General features: G+C 36.8%; 1 protein-coding gene across 6 annotated transcripts in view; it reads right to left on the reverse strand.

Annotated features, from left to right (window-relative positions):
* Window positions 1-24,025, reverse strand: part of FTO (FTO alpha-ketoglutarate dependent dioxygenase) — a 231,319-nt gene that overhangs the window by 124,558 nt on the left and 82,736 nt on the right. For 3 of the 6 annotated variants that reach the window (XM_048316434.1, XM_048316432.1, XM_048316437.1), the window contains one exon: window positions 4,343-4,467. In XM_048316434.1, coding sequence (XP_048172391.1) covers window positions 4,343-4,467 — 125 coding nt within the window. Of the gene's footprint in view, window positions 1-4,342; window positions 4,500-24,025 lie in introns of those variants that run through there. The other 3 variants (XM_048316433.1, XM_048316435.1, XM_048316438.1) reach the window with 2 other exon arrangements.

The following is a 24,025-nucleotide window of genomic DNA, read 5'->3' on the forward strand; positions in this document are numbered from 1 at the left end:
CTTTCTTCCACTGCCATGCAAAAATGCAAGAATATAACCATTCTAGAAATACAGTGACCTAGTCTACAAAATATTACGGGTTATAGAACGACCCCATAAAAAGAGATTTTTTACTGTGCTTTTCTAATGATGCAAGGTTGTAAGTTATTGATTTTTACAAGATATAATCAATTAACACTTTTCTGCTGTTTATATCATGAACCAGAAGAATTTTGTGTTTACTTTGGTACAGATTATTTATTAAATGTTTATTCTGTTTTCACAATGTCAATTTGTCATTAGAAGATTTAGAGAGAAGTTAAGATTTCAGAATTTGGGTAAGTCCCACAACTACGAAACTTCAACAATCATTAATAATTTTATCAAACTTTCCACTTCATGTCTTTCCCCAAAACTTTATATTTTCCAGTATCTGGCTGGATTTCCCCTAAGAGAAATGATACAATTTCACTGAGGGGAAATAGCAAAATGGACATCAGAGTCTGTGTCACAATAAAACCATTTTGTACTAATAAAATTTTTCGATTAAAAACCCCATACTTTAGTAATGGTTTAACTAACCATATTTTTCCCTAGCAGTTAATATTTTCAATGCAGTTAAACACTACCCTTTAAATTAATCTCTTGTTGATTTATTGATGACAAATTAGTTTGGTACTTAATGTATCTCTATGAAAAATACAACAAAACCCTACTAGCAATTAAGTGCAGTATGTCATGCAAACATTAAAGACAATGCTATTATAACATGATACAAGTTCTATTAGGAGAAATAAGAGCTACAGTTTTATTTCACTATAGCCCAGTTCTCTCAGGCACTTACTGATCAGGAAGAGTGCAACATTCTCTCTTGAAATTCAAGCACTTTTTTTTCCCCCTGTTTCTTTGTGATATAACAACTTTGCTGGTTCCAGTTAAAAAGCAAAATAAAAAATGTCAATAACATCATCAACAGGGAAAATATTAAGGTCTTTTTAAAAAATGAATCAGGTGCAGATATTGAACTGTACTTTCTCATCCTTTGTCTCACTTTTCAAATGATAATTTCTTCCACAGTCACCATTAAATCTTGATCTATTCCAGCTCTCTGTATGGGTCATTGATTCTAGATGTACCATGGTTATTTTTAAATGTTTCCCTTTCGTAGAGAAAAAGAGGGCTGTCTAGAGCCAGATGGGTAACTTCACACTTCATTTATCAAACCCAATGCATTAGACTCCACCCTCTCTTTCCCACTATTGCTGTTAAATTTCCATATAATTTGGTAACAATTTTCATTATCATACAGTGACCCTAAAAAGTCTATCCAGGTTTGCATGGTTAGTCCGAAATTCACAGCTGTTCCCTTCACCCTCTGTTACAGTAGAATCTGAGGTTCCCCAAACTTTATAAGCTGAACAGTGACCTTCTGTAAGCAGAGGTCAAGAAGGGGTCAGTTCAAAGGGCTAGAGCAGCTCTTTAACAGCTATAACAACCTGTCCATCAGGCACTATCATGCAGTATAAACAAAGCTGGGGCTTTGGAAACTCTGGACCATTTCTGTTAACACTCAGAGGACATTCACTGAGTCCTACCTGAAGTATTTTGGATCACTACCACTCAGAGAACAACTTGAATCCCTGGAAGACCTGCTCAGATACTTAAGATACCGATGACATCTTTGCATCACAAGTCTATGAAATGGTGAGTACAACACTAAGCACACTGCCATGTGTTTCGGGCTGTGGAGCTGAAATAAAATCTTAAAGAGTCATTTCAGTCTGTTAATATGCAGAAACACTGGTACAACTCTCAGCAAAAAACACAAGAATATGCTTTAATGGAGTAGGTACAAACCAGAACAGTTCATATGCCTCTGGGAAAGGCTAAATTTCCAAAAGTTTAAGCAGTTTATATCACCAGTTCCCAACATGTACTTTTTTTTTTAATTTCAGGTGTTAATGACACAAATAAAACACAAGAAAGAACAGAATGACTACATAACTCTACAAAGACCAAGTGCAGAGTGAAGTTTTCTGCCAGCTGCCCTCCCTTCATTGACCTAAATTTCTTGAAGTTGTACTGTTCATAATCTGCTCTCTAATGCACAATGTAAGGTAATTAGAGTCATCTGTATTTAACTTCCACAGGAAAAAAATTCTATTATCTAATCTAGCTGATCCCCTGATAGCCTGTTGAAAGTAAAGTACTGTAACCTATTGCCTGCCCTTTGACAAGTGCTAATTATTTCCTGTCCAAGCACATTTTTCTCATGTAATTCCAAAGTACACAACAGACTGATCTCTAAAACATGGGCAGCCCTGCTCGTACCACGGCGGACGTTTTATAACTTTCAGCACCATGTGCTCCATGGCTGCCACAGCCAGTGTTTCATTCCAGACACGGAGCTGAGGCTTTGATGGAGCCAAGTGAGGTGTACGGTAACAGTCTCTTTATGCAGATCATATGGATGAGACTCCCAGATAGGTCACTGGGATGGGAAACATCAAATGGAAAGAAAAAGGATTATGGATATTTAATACTCAAAGGACACTTTCTTTCAGAACTTTCAAGGCACAATGCTCTTGAAATTTTCTTTCAGGTGTTTAGTTTTAAGAAGGCCTGCACTTCATCTGCTTGTGCCTCTCCCACCCCCCAAGAGCTGCAGCTTTGCTGTGTCAGAGGCTGGGCTACGTCTCTAACTGCAGCCCTGGCTCCAGCCCCAGAGCTCCCTGTGAGCAGTGAGTGGGGCCAGGAGCACTGAAACCCACAGTACTTCTAAATTAATCACAACTGCCACGATATCTGATGACTTTGTATATTAGGAAATCACTGTTAAACAAAATGAACTCTAAAAACGTATCCCACTCATTAGGAACTTTCTATTCTGTTTCACAACGAAGATGCACATGCCCCACAGAAAAGCTTTAAGTGATTTCCTCTGTTTCCAACATAGCTAAAACATCTGCATTATTTAGTATGTACGGTGATGGAAGGCAAAAAACCAAATAAACAACCCCCCTGAAAAAAAAACAACAAAACCCAACCAATCAAAAAAAAAAAAACCAAAAAAAACCCCAAAAAACCCAACCCAACAAAAAACCCATAAATATCCCTTAAATTGCTCAAGAAGAAAAATGTAAACCCTATATGATAATACGGAAAATATTTTAGAGCCAGCTTACTCAGAAATCTTAAATGAGTAGCATACAAACAAACATTCCATACTGACAAGGACACAAACTTATAAAACACAACCTGTAATTTTAAAAATAATTACATGTAATTATGTTCAATTTTTATCTAAAATTTCTAAAATGTTTCATTTACTATAATTATTTGGAGCAGGAAAGATACTCAAGTGTCAGACACAAAATCTAGAGATAACATTTTAAAAGCAATCTCATAGAATCTTCAGGAACTACACCAGCAAAATACAAGAGATTTCCCTTAACCGTAATATTTAGTGCAGATAAAAAAATCATGCCAGTTAAATGCTAAATTTGCATACAAAAATCTGATTTAAAAATACTTTTGACTAAAAACTATATTTAATTGTAAGTAAGGAACATCTCCTGGTTTTAAATATATATATTTGGCAGAAAAATTTCACAGACTGCTAGATATTGTATGTAAATATCAAATAAAATAGTAACAGATTATAAAATTAGTATAAACCTATAGCTTTTAGACATAGGTGTGAAAAAAGGTGACATCAACTCATTCAGCAGCTAAAGAGAAGAACATAAGGTAGAACATGGTGGAAATTCTCTTTCATTCACCTGTTTCTAAACAAACTAAAAGTATGGTGTATCTGGTGCTTCTGAAATGCATTCAGCTGATTACACACCAGCAACATAAACCTTTCCAAACAGAAACATAAACTGCTTTTTAACACTGTTAACAGCACCTCCTGATCTGTGGCAGTGGGTTCTCTTTAAGAACTCCGTATAGTAAAACAGTCACACAGTATGAATTCCAGCACTACACACACACCCGTATCACCCAACACGACCCAGCTAACACCAGCAGGACACCACAAGGAAATGGGAGGAGCATGAAGAAAGCAGCCAAGAGGTGAAGAAGTGTAGTTTTAGCAGAACATTCCAGCCAAGAGCATTGCTCATATTGGCAGCAGTATGTGGAAAACCTGAAGGCACTTTCGGTGGCACCACTCCTCAGATCTGAGTGCTGCCTACCAAGCTGTGCACTGTATGAGCACAGTAAGGGAGCAGCTTACCCCACAGAAACATGGACTATCCCATCCCATTCAAGGAATTCCTATTTGAACAGTGAAAATTTAGAATTTTTTTTTAAAACATCGTTTTTCTCCACTCAAGGGATTTATAGGAGTATTTCTCACCTTGCTGTCCATTCTTTACGTAGCTTTTGTCTCTCCTTAAGAAGTAGCAGGAAGCAGCTGATGGTCTCATTCCTTTGTTCCTCAATTTGTTGCTCTTTTCTAACTTCAGAGAGGACCAGACTTGTCTTAAAGGGAGGAAACACATAAAAATTATAATCTAGAAATAGAAAACAATGTGTAAAATTAATAAAAAGCCCATAAGCAAATAAGGACAGTAAATCAATAACTTTTTTTATTACAGTTCCACTGCTGACAAATCAATACAGTAAATGATGGTTAGAAATGGCCACCATATATTTGGTATTTAATCAATATACATGGCACATAAGGTAAACCTAAAAATCTCATTGCCTTAAGTATCACAACAAGACATTGTGTATTCTAGCCCACATTTTCTTGAGGCATAGTTATTTTCTAAATATTATCTTGTATCAAATAATATCAGAAGTATTTTCCTCAATGTAGCATTTGTTTGGGGGATTTCACTCTCCCCTTTGGTCCTTGGTAAAGCTATTGAAGAAAACTGTTTGTATTGTACCTTCTGAATGGAATTTTTGCTGATGTCCCCATGTTCTCTTTATCATTAAATACTTCAAATAAACAACTAATAAAGTCTTTTAATATATGGAATAAATTAGAAAATATATATACACATATATATATACATGCAATGGGTTTAAGTAATCTGAAGGTGGATGACGCTCAGTCTCTGCAGATCAAATGTTACTGGCCTTACCAAACGTTGTGCTGACAGCTGATGTAAGAGAACTGGAGATGCTCTTACCATCCTTCATGCTTGCACCAAGCTGACTCCAGATCCCTCCCTCCATCTTTGCCTACTAACTCATGCACCATTTTCTCCTCTTCTTTCCCTGCGCTTCTCCACGTCTACCAAGTTGGGAAGGAAATGGTTGATGCTCAGCTACCAACCAGTCTTACATCCACCAATGCCCATGTGCTCCTCAATGTGCAGCAGGGCCACCATGGCAGAGACTGAGAGTCTCTTCAGTGAAGGCATTATATTGCCTTTTTCACCTCAACCAGCCTCCAACATACACTGAATTATTTTTGATATTCTAACCTTTACTCACATGTTCTAAAAATGTATCAAAGCATCTAAATGCTTTTGGGAAGGATGACAGAACAGAATTCAGAAGACTGAATTCTTACACAAACCTGTTTTCACAGAAAAGGAGGCAAAAAAAAGTTTCTCACCTGGGAAGTTGTGCATGTGAGTTTGAAAACACAACTCAAACATAACCAAGAGCTGCAATTCCAATTCCCAGCATAACCCCCCTTATTGGAACAACATGACAAAACACATGGCATATTGCCTCCTCCTCAACATCACATACACATTACATTCTGTCCTGCCCAACTAAAATTCCTCTGGGAATTCGGGGAGAGAAATGATTGTTATTATCTTCAGTTTGGAAAATAGACAGATCTATCCTCGTTCTGATAGGGTTTTTTTTCCACAACAATAACATGCAGATTATACACTTCTTAAACTATGTAAAGTAGGAGTAGCACTGCTACTGCCATGGTTGTTCCAAGAGAGAAGCATGACAGGGTTCACAGAGCCAGAAAATAAATTTATTGCACCAACATCACATGACAAAGAACAAAAAGCATCTTTCTCTCCACCTCCCAGCTATATCTACCAAAAGGCATTACCCCATCATATGGGACTTAAACATCAAGAACATTTTCTTGTAAAAACTCAAAATGTTCAAAACTCTGTCTATACAGATCACATTCTTGACCCTGCTACAAAGCAAACAAAAAGCCAGAGAGCATTTTCAGATAAGGATTCACTGACATGGGTTTCCCTTGCACTGACCTACAACATCTTTTCCACAAGCTCTAATATCCGCCAACTTCAACAATTCTGACCTTAGAGCCTCGCTTCCAGCAGCTGCACAATTTAAAGCAGGATTTGATAGAGGACTACAGCAAGTGGGAACTCACTCACATGAGATGATGTACATTCTTTAATGGTGCAAATTAACACTCCTTGTCATTCACAATAAATATACCTACTAGGGCTTTAACTTTTATATTCATCATGTACAAGACATCACAGAGCACTACAACCAGAGTCTACCTCTGCATTATAGGATGATAAGACTGTATCCATACAGCTAGGCTACAGTCCACCAATATTTCCCTTTCAGAATCTTTGGATAGCCATTTTAATCACAAAGGGAGAGGAAAATCCCCTGGTGATGGTGAGATGTCCGCTTCTCTCCAAGACTTCAGGAAAGTCCCAAGTTTAATGATGCCATGCCTTGCAAAGCTAAAAGTATAGTTATTTGGTGCAACAAACATCAGGATCCTGTAAATAAATGATTCACAAAGTGCAGAGCATGGAGAACTGGTAGTTGCTAAAGAATTTTCAGTCAAAATCTGATGAAAAGGTGATGTTAATAGATTATTATCAGTCCGAGATGGGTGATCACTTCTCCAAGTATTCACAATCACATTGTATGTGATATGGTATGAATTCTGTTGACCTGGTCAAATTGCAAGTTTGGTCCTGAGTATCATTAAGTAAAGTTCCCTCCATCTACAGAAACATCAGAATTCTGGAAACTGAACATAATTTATTTTTTACTGAGAGAACAATTATATTGCTCCAGCCTTCTGTCAACACCTTTCATTTATGTGGTGATGTACATGGCTCAAGTCAAACACATAGTTTGACACTGACATCATAAACGCTTCTTTATTGAGCCCTGTGAGTACAGTCACAGCTACCTGGAGGGTGAAATAGTATTATTAACAACAATACATAGCAATTTAACTGATTTACTTGTTTTCTAAGAGTGCTGAAAGGGCAGTAAGGTCACCTGGAATGCCAGTGCAGGGCTTGATGTGTAGCTTTTATAGAGGCATTTCTTAATAACTTGCTATTCTTATAATCGCAATAAAAATCTTGAATTGTAACAAATAAAGCAGCATTCTGGGTAAAATAATATTATAAAACATGTTCCTTTGAAAGTTTTCTTTTCCATGTAACTTGTTTTGGGATTTATTTTTAACAAGGAGATTCAACATATACCTTGACTGATAAAGGTCAAGGGTTCAAGGCACTCGGCCAAAGATGTTATCAGCTGGGAAAGCCATTTCCTCACATCAACACTGATAAAAATCCATCAGAAACCCAGCTGATACCACCCCTGCTCTAAAGAGCAGGAATGACCTTCTTTTGAACATCACTATAGTTGCACATCCCATCAAAGAAAATCTGATCTTGTGTCTCAATTCTTTTAATGACAGATAATTGCCTGCAGAGGCCCCCTTTGCCCAATGTTGAGTGAAGCCTTCACAATTCTGAACTGGACTCAGCACTGACTTGGTGTTTTTCAGCACACTTGGAACTGCAGAACAGTAGAATAAATAAACAGTGCAACCAGCCCTACAGCCCCTCTTATCTCATCCTTGTGTTCACAGAGATTCTTGAGAGTGGTAGTGTTTACAAACTGGTGAAACTTTCTTTCTTCTGCTTCCTGAGCTGGCAAAAACATATCCTGGACAACCTAAGCAACGAGATTACACAAATTGCTTATCTCTTCTGGGAAGCAACTCCCTGTCTCATTGGCCAGCATACCTCTTTAATAAGCAGCATTGCTCGTATTTTCAGTAAATCTTACCCAATCCTTACAGATCTATTTGTGTATTTAGGACTTTCCTTGTAAATCGCAAATGGCACCAAGTCTTAAAAACAAACACACAACTCTCTTCTCAAAAAGCCCAAAGTATGTGTGTGTGTGTATATACATACCAGGAGAAAATCCAGCCTTTTACATTAAAAATAGTATTTAGGAAACTGTACTCTTTGCCTTCCTCCTGGTACAGCAGCAGAACTAAATTTAGGCGTATCAGGCAGCAGCCATAAGAGCATCTTCTCTCATTATGTAAGAAAGGAAGGTTCTAAGATTAGATTTCAAGAGAGCAACACCCTATTTCTCTAATTACCATCAACAAAATATATCAGAGACACAGGACTGAATAGAAACTGTTATAACCAAGTCTTTCTATTCACCCAGGATACACACACAAAATTAGATACCTAACAAAGGTAATCTAGCTATTGTAACAGGATAACATTATTTTTTCCTTAGATACGCAGCAGAAGAAAGTCTGTTTTAACATCCATAGGCCACTACCCTGCTGAACTGTGTGTCCTGGGTGAATATCACAATGTGCTTACAAACAAGCAAGAAAAAGCAACATCTAAACACTCCAAAGCCCACACTGGTACATTTTGAATCTTATAAAGCTAGATTTTTTCCTTCCTTCAATACAGACCTCATGAGGAGTCAGACATAAGGTTAGAAACACTGTATAACTGGAGACATGAAGCCTAGTGTTCTGTCAAACAAATTAGCCTTCAGCCTGAACTAAAGTGGCACTTGGGACAGTTTGCCTCTTGGTCCTACTTTATTGGGTCAACAAATCAGATTTTTCAGTCTAAGTTAAGATTTAATTTACTCACCACCAGTTTTAATAGGATAAGCTTCTGAATCTTTACGAACTACTTCTACTTTAACATAGCAGTCATCTCTAAAAAATCAATAACTAATACAGAAAGGAAAAACATTATGAGTAAAATCTCTAAGTAGGGCTAAAATGCTGTCCTGTATTTTCCCTGTTATTTTTGTCATTTGCTTTTAGTGCTAGAAGTATCCTGATGAAATTCTATGAAACTAGAACATAGCCCCTTTTAGAGGAGAGGGAAAAAGAACCTGAAATCTATTAAGCCATGTTAATTTAACATGTTGTAACTCCTCCATGATAAAAAAGCCAGCAGTTGATTACAAAACCCTGCTCATTTCTTCTTTACTTTTAAAATTTCCACTTAAAACACAAGTAAATGTGCCCATTTTCACTGATACAATAGAAACAGCCAGTATGGTTTAAGTTATCACCCGGTAATTTGGGCACATTAAACCCAATTCTCTGCCTTTTGTTTATTAATCCACTATGCCAGATATCACAGTTTCACTCAGCAACCCTCATGTTTTGGATGATATTGAAAAATGAGTCATGTTTGTCAAAGAAAGTTAAAAAAAAAAAAAGGTAAAGAGGAAAAAAGTGTTGTTTATAGAAGCCAGCTGCTCTGGCTTCGGCGCCAGCAGCTCTTCATCCTGCTATTTTACGCTCGTAACCCCCACTGCCCCCACTGGCACAGGTACAACTAAATGTTGACTTCAATGCTTCAGAGAGCACTCAACTGATTCTGTACATGATTAATTGCCAAAGACATGGCTGACCATATGGAACAGAGAAAGCATCAAGTAATTCATACTTCTGTATATGATCATTTGGCCCCTGTTGTTTTAATGTACAGGAAAGAGCTAGTATAGCACAGACCTGGTGTCTTGCCCTTGACAGCCCATTAAGAAATCTCAAAGCACCTAGTTGAAGTTATGCTGTTGGCTTTTCAATAGCAGCCTAATAAAACAGAAGCAAAGCTTTCCAACTAGTCTTAAATCTTTCACATACAGTACATTAACCACTGCTGCTAAAACAACTGGTTTCTTATGATAGGAAATGGGATTTGATTTCTAGCCTCTGCATACTTACTGAAAGCCTTTTTCTGACCTTTGGAGGGTTTACAAAATCATTGTTCGTTTTTCCTGCCATTTTCCCAGTTTCTTGCCATGGTGATCCTAATAGATTTGTTTAAGGTTCAGTACATTCTACTCTTACTAGCTGTTATATGCAAACTGTGCAATGAAGGTAGGCTCATGGGAACTGAAAGGAAAGAAATTATTATTAACTATTTTCTTTCTGAGAGTCAGAGAAGTCACTGCAACATCTAAAACATAATTTACTTCTAAGGAGCCTATAAAACAAAACAAAAATTCCTCAAAAGAAGCAATATACTAGCATGTGCTTTCTTTTATCAGACTGGAGACAAATCATCAAATTTCATTTGAGAAGGAAGGACAATTTATTTTAAAGTTGTAGTATTCTCAAGGATTTCTGACACAGACCTCAAGAAAAGAAAAAGGTGCAGACTTGGAATATATATCAGTATCATTAACTACTTTATATTAGTTTTATCTACCGTTAACATCTTTTCAGTCATATGCAGTCAAAGAAAAAACATTTAAATAATGTTTCCCTGTCAAAGCTCTTAAGATGACAGTGCTAAAAAGTTAATCCCCATCCTCACAGATCTTCTGGCAGTTTTGACATACATTGGCAAGGATGCATTTGCTGGCACCTTCCATTAGAAAATATTTACATGGAATTTTCTTGTCTGAGGATTTTCTAGTTGAGTAAATGATCCTCATGGACTGAAGGGCCTTATATGGGCTATTCTAATCATTAGACATTCATCAGTGGTAATTTCCCAGGCTACTGAGAATTCAGGTAACATTGTTAATACTCCAACAAAACATATGAATAATCTGCAAGCCAACATAAAACTCCTTAACTGTTCTGGTTATTGATTGAGAACTTCCAACATAAAATCAGGTTTTTTAAGTCAAACATTATGTCTGTTTTTAAATAAAATATAAAGAATAGAGAGTTTTATGAAAGACGTATCATTTTTATAGCATAAAAGGAATGGAAACGCAAGCTGCTGGTGTGAAACCATTGCCACAAAGATTATACATTCTCCCCTACCATTATATTCAATGGTGCACACCAAAACTAAACATGTACATAACCCAATTATAGAGCAGAATGCTTAAAGTTAGACATATGCTTAAGCTCTATATACAAGTCTACATGCATTAAAATGTAGGCAGCCCTGCCTTGCTTTGAGGTATTCACTGCTGACAACAAAGGATGAATACCTGACTTGATAGATGGGTAGTTTGACCTAGAAAAACCTACAGCGAGTAGATCACTTAGACATTTCCAAAGAAACTGTAGGTCTTGTCTGCACTAGAAAGTTGTTCCATTTATCTGTACCTGTGGAGCTAACGTAGTACATTTTCTAGCTATATGAGTTTAAAGGCCATAAATTAAACCAGGTTGAGCTTATTTGGAAATAACCATTACCTTTATGCCTATATAAGCATATTTATATCCAGGTCTTGAACCATGTATTTAGGAAAAAGGAATCCAAACAGAAGTAATGACCAAGTAATTTTTGGTTACTCTGGCATGCCACAACTGGATGAATTTCCAATTGAGAAAAAAAAATCCTTTTTACTGGATGATTTAAGGCAGTTATGACAAGTCTCTGTAAGATTTTCAATATGTAGTTATAAAGTAAAAAATGTAAAAAGATCAACACTTACAAAATATTTTTGCTGCACTAATCAGTTTGGCAATGTTCTAAAGGTGAAGTATAACCCACTTCATCATGAAAGAGCAACCACACCACTTAGGATATTTGGAATAAGAGTGGCTTAGCATCTTCAGATGTATGGGTGACTAAAAGGTTACCCTTCAGCCACATTCTCCCAGAGCATGGCCCCTCCACCTCTGAATCATCAATAGCACAAAGACCAAGGCAGGCCTAGCATGCATAGTGGATTATATGAAGTGTAAAACATTGTGGGGAAAAAGCTTTTGAAAGAAGTCAGGAAAAAGAAATCACACTTGCAAGAAGATCCAGCTGACAGGCTAGTCCCTAACAAGTGAATATGTTTGAAAACATTGTGAATGCAAGAAAAGAACACGCCTTTTGTTTCCAAACCTACAGTGTGTCTTTACCCCAACTGTTGCCTGCATGGCTGAACATATGTTTTTGGAACAAGAACTGAAGCAGAAAGTGTTCTTTGTTATAATTCACTCCTTTGTATACACCTCCCTTTTTCCATTTTGGTCACATGCAAACAGTAGTTACGCTGAACACTTAAGTTCTGAAGGACTGCACAGCAGTGTATGCTTCAGTGATTATCTACTATTGCTGAAATCAGTTGAGCTAAGATGCACAACAAGACTCACTTGGCTAATCTGCACTCTGGACAGCTTAGATTTTGCAGTACTGAATCACGCTGAGTACAACCTGCACATGCTCACTCAGCCAGCAGTCTGAATTCTCATCATCAACAATTATGTGCAGTTCTAATAAGCACTGAAGAATTACACAACAAAAAATTTTATGCATTCAAAATAACTCAAAAGAGTACCCCGTACTTTTCTTAGCATCTCAAAATTAACATAATCAACTATTATGAATAAATTAGGGTAGAGGAGAGAGGAGAGGAAAAAATGATGGGCTTCAAAGCCAGAAGTAGATAATACTATCTCACAGACACTGAAATGAACTGTAGTTCAAAATAAATACTCATACAATTTTACTGATTCGAATGAAATAATTTAACATGTGAGGCATTGCTTTGACTCATCTAATTTATACTGAAGCCCTACCACTCTAAGTAACATACAAGCTTCTCTTAAAATATTTATAGATGCAAACTTGTACCAAAATCGCCAAACTAGATCTCCGCTCTTTGTAGCGCTCAAAATGCAAACTGGAATCTCTAAAGGTAAGAGTAATAATAATAATAAAAAAAAATTAAACATCCACAAGTTATGACAAAAAATGGAGTGAGTGCTAGATTCTGAATTATTACATTTTTATTTGTGACTATCTTTTAGTGTTTAATTACATGTCACGTTACTGATTTTCTTGAACAGCACATCTCAGCATCTATTTAGTATGGAAAAGCCTAGAATACCAGCATTTTTCTCCCATCACTGAAGCCACTACCTGTTGCCATCAAGCTACTTACTGCCTTAGTCACAACATCTTTTAACACACTGGCCACTAAAATATAGTTATATAGAAATTTAAAGTGTATTTCCAATGTCATTAGTTTTATTGAAATAATTTAAAACAGAAAGTCAAGTTACAGAATGGGTTAAACACTGCAGAATGAAGAAGCTGCAAGCCACAATCAAATGAAACAGCAAGCCACATGTCCAAAAGTGCCTGTGGGCATGCTTTGTCTAAGACACATGCCATAGCAGAACAGCAATTTAGTACATATGCAAGATAACCACATACAGCTGAATCATATCTTCAAATGACATAAGGGGTTCAATGCCTTTATCATCCTCACAGCCCTAAATGCACCAGGTCTGCGGATATCCCTGTGAGAAGGGGATTCCCACCATGTTTTTTTCAAGAATGAAGTTTTGTCACACTTGACTCAAGTAACAACTTCGTTACCCCCAGTGACACCATGGCACACCATTGTGAAGATTTGAAATTCATAATCATTTAAGTGCAGTAGTGATACCAGCTGTCATAGCAAAACAGACAGAAAGAGAATTGAGAGGACACTGCTGGGAAGAACATAGGAAATAAAACCAAAACAGAGCCTGCTACACTACATGTATTTAATGTATGGGGAATATGACACTGTCAAGCAGCAAGGAGAACACTACCAGACATTGCTAGGAGTTGATGACAACAGCATTAGGAAATACATTTTTTTGGAAGCTATGATCCTCGTTCCTCAATGGAAAACCAGGCTGTCTGATTTCAGTGCCTTATTCCTCTCCAGTGCTGTTACAGTACACAACTATACTTTACATCAAACCATGTGCTAGGTACCTTATGTGTAGGTCATGAAAATGCTGATGATGTGCAGTGTAAAACATACAACAAAATGCAATGTACTAGCAAATTTTAAAAAATGGGGAGCTGACAAAGGAAAACAAACAGAAAAGCCTTCTGATTTAACTTACTTCAAACAGTTGCCCAAAATATGTACCATCACTATTTTGGATTCAGTACTTACACTAAATATGGATTCCTCCTGAAAGAGCAAGGCAACCACTTACTCTTAATTCTCTTGCATTCACATTCAGAGCATGTTCAGGAATAAAGTTTTGCACATGTCATTCCGACTTATTAGAACATAAAACTACATAAACCTGTATTATATATATATGCCACTTACAGATAGACACTAATTTTCCATTACGAGTGATAAAGGGGAATACATCTTACTAGTATATAAAGGCAACACAAATCTTACAAGAAAAAGAGTTAATTGCAAAATTACAGTGCTGAACTGTAGTTAATATATCTGATTAAATGTAACATCCTGTAGGCTCAAAAGAAAACTATACTTTTTTTTTTCCAGAATAAAAAAAAAATAAAATAAAATACACAAACCACAGCTCCTCCTAAAGAATATTGAAACTCTGTCTAATCTCATATGCGTAGGTCCCTGTTTGCTGTATACAATATACACACCAGGATGCCACACACCTGCAGTTACTGCTTCATCATATTCCACTTACTTTCAGGGCAGCATCCTGGATCTGGAGCATTAACCTGAGGAATACACAGGCACACCTCCACCCCTTAAGAACACATCACTTCCCACTGAGGTTCTCATCCTCTTGACACACTCAGTTGCCAACTTCCATTCTGCCAAGAACTCAGTAATATATATTGCTACTTATTTTTCTTCTGAATGCAATGTATCTGTATAACCTACACTTTGTAAGGCTGTTAGTGCCAACTGTAGGCAGCTATTGATTAGTCTGATAGAGTTGTGTTCCAGTAAAACACTGTGCTACAACACTGAAGAAGAAGATTGAATGTCCAACTACTTGAAAATTTCACCACATCGAAAAATAATATATAGACAATTTTCATTAATGTGAAAGCACTCAATCAGGGAAAATAAACTTTAATCATCTGAGTCATGTGCCTAACAAAGAAAAAAACCCGTGTGATCACCAAATCAAACGTATACAAACACATGCACACTGATTTCTCTCTGAAACAAAAATCACTTGCTGCAGATTCTGGCAACTCAACAGAGATGACATTTGCATGATGTGCTCACAAATTATGACAATACAATTTAGAAAACAGATAACACTGTTGGAGCTCAGACACCCTGTAACAGTGTATTCTATTACCCTGCACCACAGCATTCCCAGCTCCTGCCTCAGCACTCACCAACGCTTCCTTCTACAGGCACGTGAAACAAGATATGGGTTCTCAAGTTCAGCTGCAAAGTCCAACTTAAGAGAGAGGTCAGAGGTGGCTGACTAATCACCTCTGCACTCTTCCAGAAGGAACCGTTAATCCACTGGTAAAAAAGCAATGTCAAGGATGTATTAACACAAACTGGCTGAGCATCCTTAACAGACACGTACTGAGTACAGGCCACAAAGGAGATATTCTCCACTAACCCAAAACAGCTTTTGTATCTGCTGCAGAAATGAAAAATAATAGTTTGTGGAAAACAGTTTGACCTGTGTTCTCTCATACAAAACCTTCCACCATTAAAGACACATCATGACGAGCCGTGCCAGAGCTCTAAAAATCTCCATGTACTGTTACTGTCTACCTGCTTCACCATGATGCTACAGGGCAAATCACACTTCACAGAATTCAGAGCCCACACATAAGAGGCACAGCCTAGGTGAACAATCACCCAAACTATCAATGTGGTATATAAAAATATTTCTCTTCTTAAAGAGGAGAACATGTCATTTGATAAACTGGTGTCTCTCCTCACCAGAGTTTGTGTTCCTTATTTTTTTTTCCACTTTTAAATTTTTTATTTAGGATGTCATTATGCAGTCTTTTTATGTGTACCAAATGAATTTTCAGGGATAACTACATTCCTCTAGGAAAAAAAAAAAAAAAAGCTAAAACATTTTCATTAGGATATGGATTGCTTTTTAACAATATTTGACTATTTTTTCCTATTCATTAACAACTCTGTCAAGACTGCATGCTGGAAGACTCATACTTACTGCAGTCTTAAATGCTATACATTTTTTTTGTTCCACCGAAATGTTTCTTAAATACTTACAAACAGAACTACTTAAATGTCAAATTACCACTTATGTTCTTGAGTACTAAGTAATCCTTTAAGGTCGGCAGATTTCATCCTGTTTGCAACCAGTCAAATCAGTTATTGCCATACTGGAGAGATCACTAGATCTAGTAAGTTACTCTTACTAAAGTCATGTAGAGATGAAATGTAAGAAAATTAAAACCCAAGACAAAATGTCTCTGCACAAAGCCCAAAAGCACAGCAGTTACTAGGAGGAGAAGTAGTATTTTGAGAAGCATTTCTGAAAACTTGTTGTCACAGCATTTCCATTTTAAAATAGAGCAACCAAATACTACAAAATTAAGTTCATACTGAAGAGTTTTCATTCCGGGAAAAAAGCGAGATTTCCCTCCAAAATGGTTCAATTTTTGACACAGTGTAGCACTTAAGAACAGGACTTCAACTTTTTTGAAGTTATTTTGGCCTGCAAAACCAACTAAAAGTGCCAGCCAAAGATCACCATCAGCACTGGGCTTGAAATCTCCTAAAATTGTGGGATTCAGGGCAAATTCTAGATAATCAAAACAACTTGTAATATTTCAAGATAATTCTTCCTCCATATATCAGTGACAGGCAGAAAAAAGCCTTCAAACTTCTGAAGCCATTTCAAAAGGCTATACTTTGTTAATTTTTAACTGATTAAAACCACTGAGAATACTATTTTAATTCGACATTTTTAGAAAGTCTTCATTTTAAACATCTTCATCAACACAGGAACTGGCAAATTGTTATGTAAAGGGTTTGGGGTGGAAAAGAGCAGTTCCACCTTTGTTTACTACTTTTTAGGATATCAGGAACAGAAAGAAAAAAAGCTTCTTCATTTTGTATTACTTGAGATGAATCCATTAGCGCAGTTAAAAAAAAAAAAAAAAGAAAGAAAAAAGTATCACAGGTCAAAAGAACAAAATGACACACAAAAATCCATTGCCAAACTCGCTGTCGGTTGGATGCACAAGAGTAATGCCAAACAACTGTGGTATGGAGACAAAATATGCTTTCTTTAAGACACTTTTACAATAAGTTATTTAAGCCTTGTGAACAGCCTTGCCTTGCACCCACCCCTCACACATTAACGAAAACAAAGGGGGCCCATTTACATTGTAACCCCACAGTGGGGTTAAGCATGCGACCTTAAAGTATGGTGCTCTTGTGCTCAGTGGAAAGGTTCTTGACAATATAAACAAGAATTACTGCTGTTAGAGAAAGGGAAGACAATTAAAAACAATCTAGGATGCATGTTGTACAGCTGTTCAAGTTTCAGCTACGTCTGACCCCTAAAGATGCTACGGGTTTCACTTCAGAAACTTAAGTCATTTTAGTTTTATTAAAGTAATCCTTCAACAAAAACTGAATTCGTACGACAAACATGAGGTTTTATACGAGTAGCACAATGAAAATTATGTATTGTTGGCAAAACATGCCATTGCTGCAGTTAAAAAGATGTTGCGGTCTGCATATCTCTTTCCAATGCTTAAGCTTGCCAACAGCTGAGCAAAAAGGAAATCTCTGTAATGAATGCTAAGAGAACCTGTTGAGAAAAAACCAACTGTTCTTAAAACAGGTCAAGTCACAATCAAATCTGTTTGACAGACCTTTGTATCCAGGCGAAAAAAACCCCAACTGGGTGATTTCAGCAAAACTCTGCAGGCGCAGTGGCCCAAAATAGATCAAATTGCAGGACCAAACAGCCACAACATTTTTTTTAAGCTTAATTTTGGATACCATTGATTCCAAATGCAATAAAGACAGACTGCAATTATGGTCAGTAATTTCTTTAAACATACCTACAAATTTTCTAATAACCAAGAAAATACTTAAATTTTAAAGTGAAAATGAACAATCTTTTTTCCCATCAGTCACTAAAAGTAATTGTCTTAATATTGTCCTTAAAAAATAGGGTTAGAGAAGAAAAACTTCTGAGAAAATAACAAAGATCTTGGCTAAGTTTCATAAAACCACAATTTTCCTGCCTGTTTGATCTTTGTACAGTCAGCATAAGCCACTGAAACTCCTCCACAAATGAAAGGCATTCATGGGAAGCCATCAGAAAGCGTTGCTTGTCCTCTGGGAGCCGGACAATAAAAGAAAAGTTTGTGTCTGCCACGTGGGCCTACAATTCAGCTTAAATGAACAAACCATTGCAATCTCCTTTGGCTTTGTGAAAACGATACTTCCTACTTTTTTGGAAGAAAGGAAGTCATATATAAACAGAACAAAGGGAAGAGGCAACACAAGTAGAGCCTCTCATAATAAATATTACAGTGAAAGTTTTGCTCATCAAACCAAGATTAAAAACATATTTTAATCTCCCAAGTTTTATGCCTTTGATGTACGTGCAAGAGGAAAGCTTATATATTTTGTAAGATTTACAACATTTCTAGTGGGAATAGCTTAGTATTTCAGTTTTTTCCTCTCTTTCTGAAACTGAGAATGTATGGGGTTGATTCTAACCCTGAATGCTGTGTCATATCAAACACTTTTGTAAAGAATAAAAGGTAGGATGTCTTTTGGACATTTTTCCCCCACAAATAGGCTAGTGTTCTACTGAACAAAGCACTGCAAAGTCATTATAATGGTGTAATGGTAACCTATGCAACTATGGAATACTTCTTAAAATGCCAGCTTTCCTAGACCACAGCAAATTCAAACACTTGCACTAAACTCCATAGCATAGAGAACCACTAAACTGCATTTCTTTGTGGTGCTAAAATTAGGAGAAGGTTACACAGCTTCAGTAGAAAGAGTAGCAATTTATTATCTGTAATTTCACCACTACATGCCCACAACAGCCTGATGTAACACACGAAGCATTAATTTTCAGAATTACAAAACACAAAGCATAAACCTTATGCAGCAGGGGCTCCCTTTGTAACATCTTCTGTTGAGTTCTGCATGATTTTCTTGGCCTCCCATACAACCTTTCTGAGCAGCTTTTCTTTATCTTTCTTGATACAGCACCCATTGCTATGACAAAAGGACGTGCTCTTAAAATCACATTTTCTTGCTGTAACACAGTCAAATAGCTGCCTGTTTCCACAGCCTTAGGTGAAGGCAAAGCCACATACACTAATGATCCCCCCAGATGAGGCAAAATAGATGAAAGTTTCAGTGTAAGTAACAATGAATGAGTGGGTAAACATGCTCTCCCTGGTCTTGCAACACTCCTGGCTTTTGGCTTTGGTTTCTACCAACCATTAACTTTGGGGGACATCACCAGAAATTCTCAAGTATAGTTTCACAAACACAGAAGTCAGAAGAGCAAAGGTGAAAGTTGCCAGAACTGTCACTTCATACAGTGAAGGTAAGTGTACTGTATATTGGTAAGACTTAGTTTAACAATATTTAAGGAAGATCTGTTAACTTCAGAGAAATACAAAACTGCTGTGAAACAGTTATAAATGAAGAAAACACTGGGTGGTAGATAGGTGTATACTTAGGAGGTGGAAAAGAAGAAATGGGTGAGGAGGTGACAAAATCTTTCCAGAGCTGCGTCAGCCCCTGGAGAGCTGATACAGACTCTCCTCCACGCCATTTCAAAGGTACATGGACCACATATGTGTCTTTCCAGAAGTCAAATCCTTTCCAGATCTTTCCAAGCACCCCTGATCAGTCCATTTGATTCCAAAGATACATAAAGAGAGATGCAGAAAGTTGTCCAGAGATGGCAACTTGCAGATAAAGAAAAAAAGGAGACAGAGATTTCAAGGACAACAAGAACCTACCATAGCAGATTGTCTTCCTTAAGGAAAATAAGTGAAATGCTGTAAGAGAAGAAAGGGATATCGTACCAGAAAATTAATATAGATTTTAACTTAGGAACAGTCAATAAGAGATTATTCCAAAACTATTAGAAAAACAACAATAAATTTATAATCAGAAGTGCCAAAGCTGGAATTACACAAAGAAACTTCAAGGAGCCTGACAGGGAAGACAGGTGTCTTGTCAATAAATACTGTGCCAGAAGAAGGTTCAGGAACAACTTCTTAAGTCATTTGCCCAAAGCAAATAGCAAGCAAATGAAAGTGTGAGGAATAATAGGATTCTTGTCTCCTACTTTCTATTTCCCTTCATGTTGCCATATGGTATCCATATCTGGGAGGATAAGCAGTACTTTGTACCCTGGTGTTTCAGTTTTCATGACACTTTACAAGTCTCATTGCTCATTTCACTGCTTTCCACGAGCTACTCCTTAATGACACCCAGCCATTGCTTCCTTTGCTTTCCCGTAAAAACAACATACTCAGGAAATAATGAATGTATATTTGTCTCTTTCAAGTAACTGCAGCTCCATTTTAACCATTTACTTTGCAATAAAGTTTTTAAAGAGAGCTTTTTTTTACTCCTACAGAAAAACTGTGCGTGTATATCTTAAGGGTCACAATATATTTGTATATTTTTTTAAAATTAGTAATGTCCCATAGCCTCACTTCTGAGATACAACCTACATTAACTCCTCCACCTCAACAAAGAAAAAATAAAATCACAATGCAACAACTGAGCACTCCATAGCTCATTTTGACTCTTCAGCCCAAGCAGAAATATCCAGTGATTGGTATAGTAGCCACAAAAACGACTATCAAATTTCTTCTAATGGCAAGTTTCTAAAAGCATACTTTGCTAGAGGGAGTTACTTAGAAGTAGTTGTGAAAACAAGAAAGAATTGGCGCAGAGAAGAGGGATGTAAGCTTATTAACAACAGCATCCAAGCCCCAGCTGAAAGAAGCACCTGCAAAGGCAGAACTGTTTTGTCTCCTCTGACAAATGCAAACAGTGGACTCAAACCACTGGTCAAGGCAGAGCAGTTTCACTAGAAGGGAAAAGGAATCCTCCAGAACCACAGAGTCCAGGACCATGCCTCAGGTAGAAAACAAACCAGCAATGAACATGACTCAGAGTTACTTTTTGGCAGGGGAGTCTCTCTCTTCTTATTCTTCCTTGGTGCCCAACCTGCTGCATAGTCTATATGAGAAAATTCTGCATTTTTCTGCATGGCAGTAGCCTCTGAAGCAGGTATCAAAACCTGTGTTTAAGAAACAGAATTGTAAACTCATCATTTTAAGATACTTTAAGGCGGGATAAGGCAAAGCTTCTGAAATCAAAACACTGTTCATAATAAATTAGGAGAAAGGAAATTCCTGAGAAAATTTAAGTCTTTCACCTCTCCCCAAAGCCCAGATTTTCATAGAATTTTAAAGTCTATTCCACTCACAAACCATTGCAACTCTCTGGAAACTATCCTAAAGGCTAACTTTTCCCTGTGGTTAGAAAAGTGTTTGCAATGCTACAACATGGTCTCGGAGTGATATTCTAAGTTTTTCACCTTATATGATAAACTTGAATATGAAAAACATATACAGAAATACAGGTTAGATTTTTTTTTTTCTTGATTAATATAGCACAGGGAAAAGATTCATCACTGTTCATAAGAATTCATTCGCTCAGGGAATTTTTTCATCTGTCCTGTCCTTTACTTAGCTAGACAGAAAATAGATTTTGCTGGCTATGTTTAATTTCCAGAGCTGTCACTGTGATCTAAAACATTTATATTGGAGCAACCACATTTATCCTCAGGAAACCAGGAACTGGAGTACCAGTTCAAACACTGGATAGGCTATCTGCTATCTGCTGACCCCAGTGGTGTCTTAGATTTAGAAGCTGTACAGTGCAAATAAGCTGTAAAATATTTTTTGATTAAAACATATTTGAAAAATGGAATGAAACAGCAAAAATGCAATGAAACAGAAAAAATTGACATGGTTTATATATGCTTATTTACTGGTTAGTACAAATGTGAGGCACAAGTAGGTGTAAAATGAGAACATGATATCAATAATTATTATTTCTGATGTAAATCTCTAAGCATACTTTGAATGTCTAGTATATAATTGTATAAATATATGTATAATTTAATTGTATAAATTCGGATTATGGAAAGAGTCACCAAAAAAGAGCATCACAGGCAACAGACTCATAGTCTTACTTGTAAGTCATGTTATTTACTTAAGCCCATTATGCAGATTTTCAAATGGTTGTTTTTAAAAAAAGATTACAACACTTCTGCAAATATTTATGGTTCAACCCAAGAAAATAAATGGTTGTTTGTGATAAATGTAAGAAGGAATCAAAAATATTTTAGAAGACTTTGAAACAGGACTAGCAAAATTCTAATATACTATATATTTGTACAGAACATAATCTTCAATATGAAAACTGCTAAGTACATTGTTCTAGCTATACCAGCTAAATCAGCAAACAACTTTCTCCATCTTTCATGAAGCAAATCTTATTTAGTAACCTGGTTCTTATTATTCTCATTTAAAGGACTGATATTTATATGTCTAAATTACACCTTTAGTTGTATGTTCTTTCAGTCTTGCTTGCTACCTACTAATTTATTTCTCCCCAAATGCTTTTTTTTCTTTTTTAGTATTAAAAATGGATTTACACAAAACCAATAACAATTTTCAGTAAAAACATCATATTCTTGTTTTAATCAGGCAGTTCATCACTTAAAATTTCACACATACACACTATTGCAAATGTTCTATCTGCAGACTTTCAGGCTGAATGTTCTGCTACTGTGAGGCCATAATGTAACCACTCCTTCAAGAAAGCTGATTCAGAAATATGTCAGCTGACAAAAAACTATTTTGACATATAAAGTGAAATTATACATTCAGACAAAAGTCACATTTTTAACTAATTGCATCATTTTGTATTAGTAGTTTACATATTTAATATTCCCAGAGCAAGGCCCTATTAAATGCTGCAGCCAAGTTTAAGAGATGAAAATTCAGTTCTTTTTACCCTAGCATCCTTTGCACTTCTAAGACCCTTTATACTTCCATTATATTTATTCCTATTTCTCTCACTTGGTTATTGTTACTCCCTCTTTTCTGCAGCATATTTCCCTCCCAATTTCTTGCTCTGGTCACAAAACCACTTTGACCTTTAATTCTACCTCCTACTGAACTACTTCAAATGCTTTCAACACGCTTTGGTGCCAGACTACTCACAGCCTCTCTACAGCACTAGAAAAAAAACATTTCTAAGCATAAATGAAACTATTAAAATGGAAACATTAAAGGCACAAGGAATGAAGCCTGTGTAGCATTTGGTATTTGCACTAACCACAGACCAGCAGTTGAATGGCACTTGGCACTTAAGCAATCTTAAACAGAGAAATCATGTAGGAAGCCACAGTGCAGTGTGCAGCATTCCCCCTGGAGCACGTACAGGAAAAAAGTACCCCTAAAATTTTAGCATGTCTGCTTTTTATCCCACAACGCAGGGACTAATTGCCCTCAGTGTCTGAGCTGGATTCCTTGCATGCTGGAGCAGAACAAATACTGCTTTTTCACCTATCCGTCACAGCAAACATGAAAGATTACGACAAAAGCAAACCAGCACTAATCTCAGCACCTCACTGAGCTCAGAGCAAAACACCAGAGAGCAAAGCAGAGAGAAACTGAGCACAGACAGTAAAACACAATCATCAGATATGAGTGGCTGGACAGGAGCAACTTGTCTCTGTGCTTCCACCTGGGTAACAATCATCATATCTGCTGTAGAGCAACATTAAACATTAGAGCATTGGTATGTAGATTAAATGTTTAAGAATTACTAGAATATGTTGCAATTTTTGGGCAGATTGGAGGACTTCATCCAGCAGTTCAGGCATTGAAGTTAAACTAAGTAACTGAGTTAAAACAGAGCTTTATACACCAGTGAACTCATGTTCCAGCTCTGCAAAACAGACACCGTTAACATTTGTTCAGTCCAGTCTGATGCTGAGATTTCCTAAAGCAGCAAGTCAGGAGCAGTTATGCCTCTAATGGAAAATGCAGAGGAAGGCTTATCATATTCTGTTACAGCTTCCCAGGTTGCCATC

Source organism: Corvus hawaiiensis, chromosome 12, assembly GCF_020740725.1.
Source record: "Corvus hawaiiensis isolate bCorHaw1 chromosome 12, bCorHaw1.pri.cur, whole genome shotgun sequence".
Classification (NCBI taxonomy): Eukaryota; Metazoa; Chordata; class Aves; order Passeriformes; family Corvidae; genus Corvus; species Corvus hawaiiensis.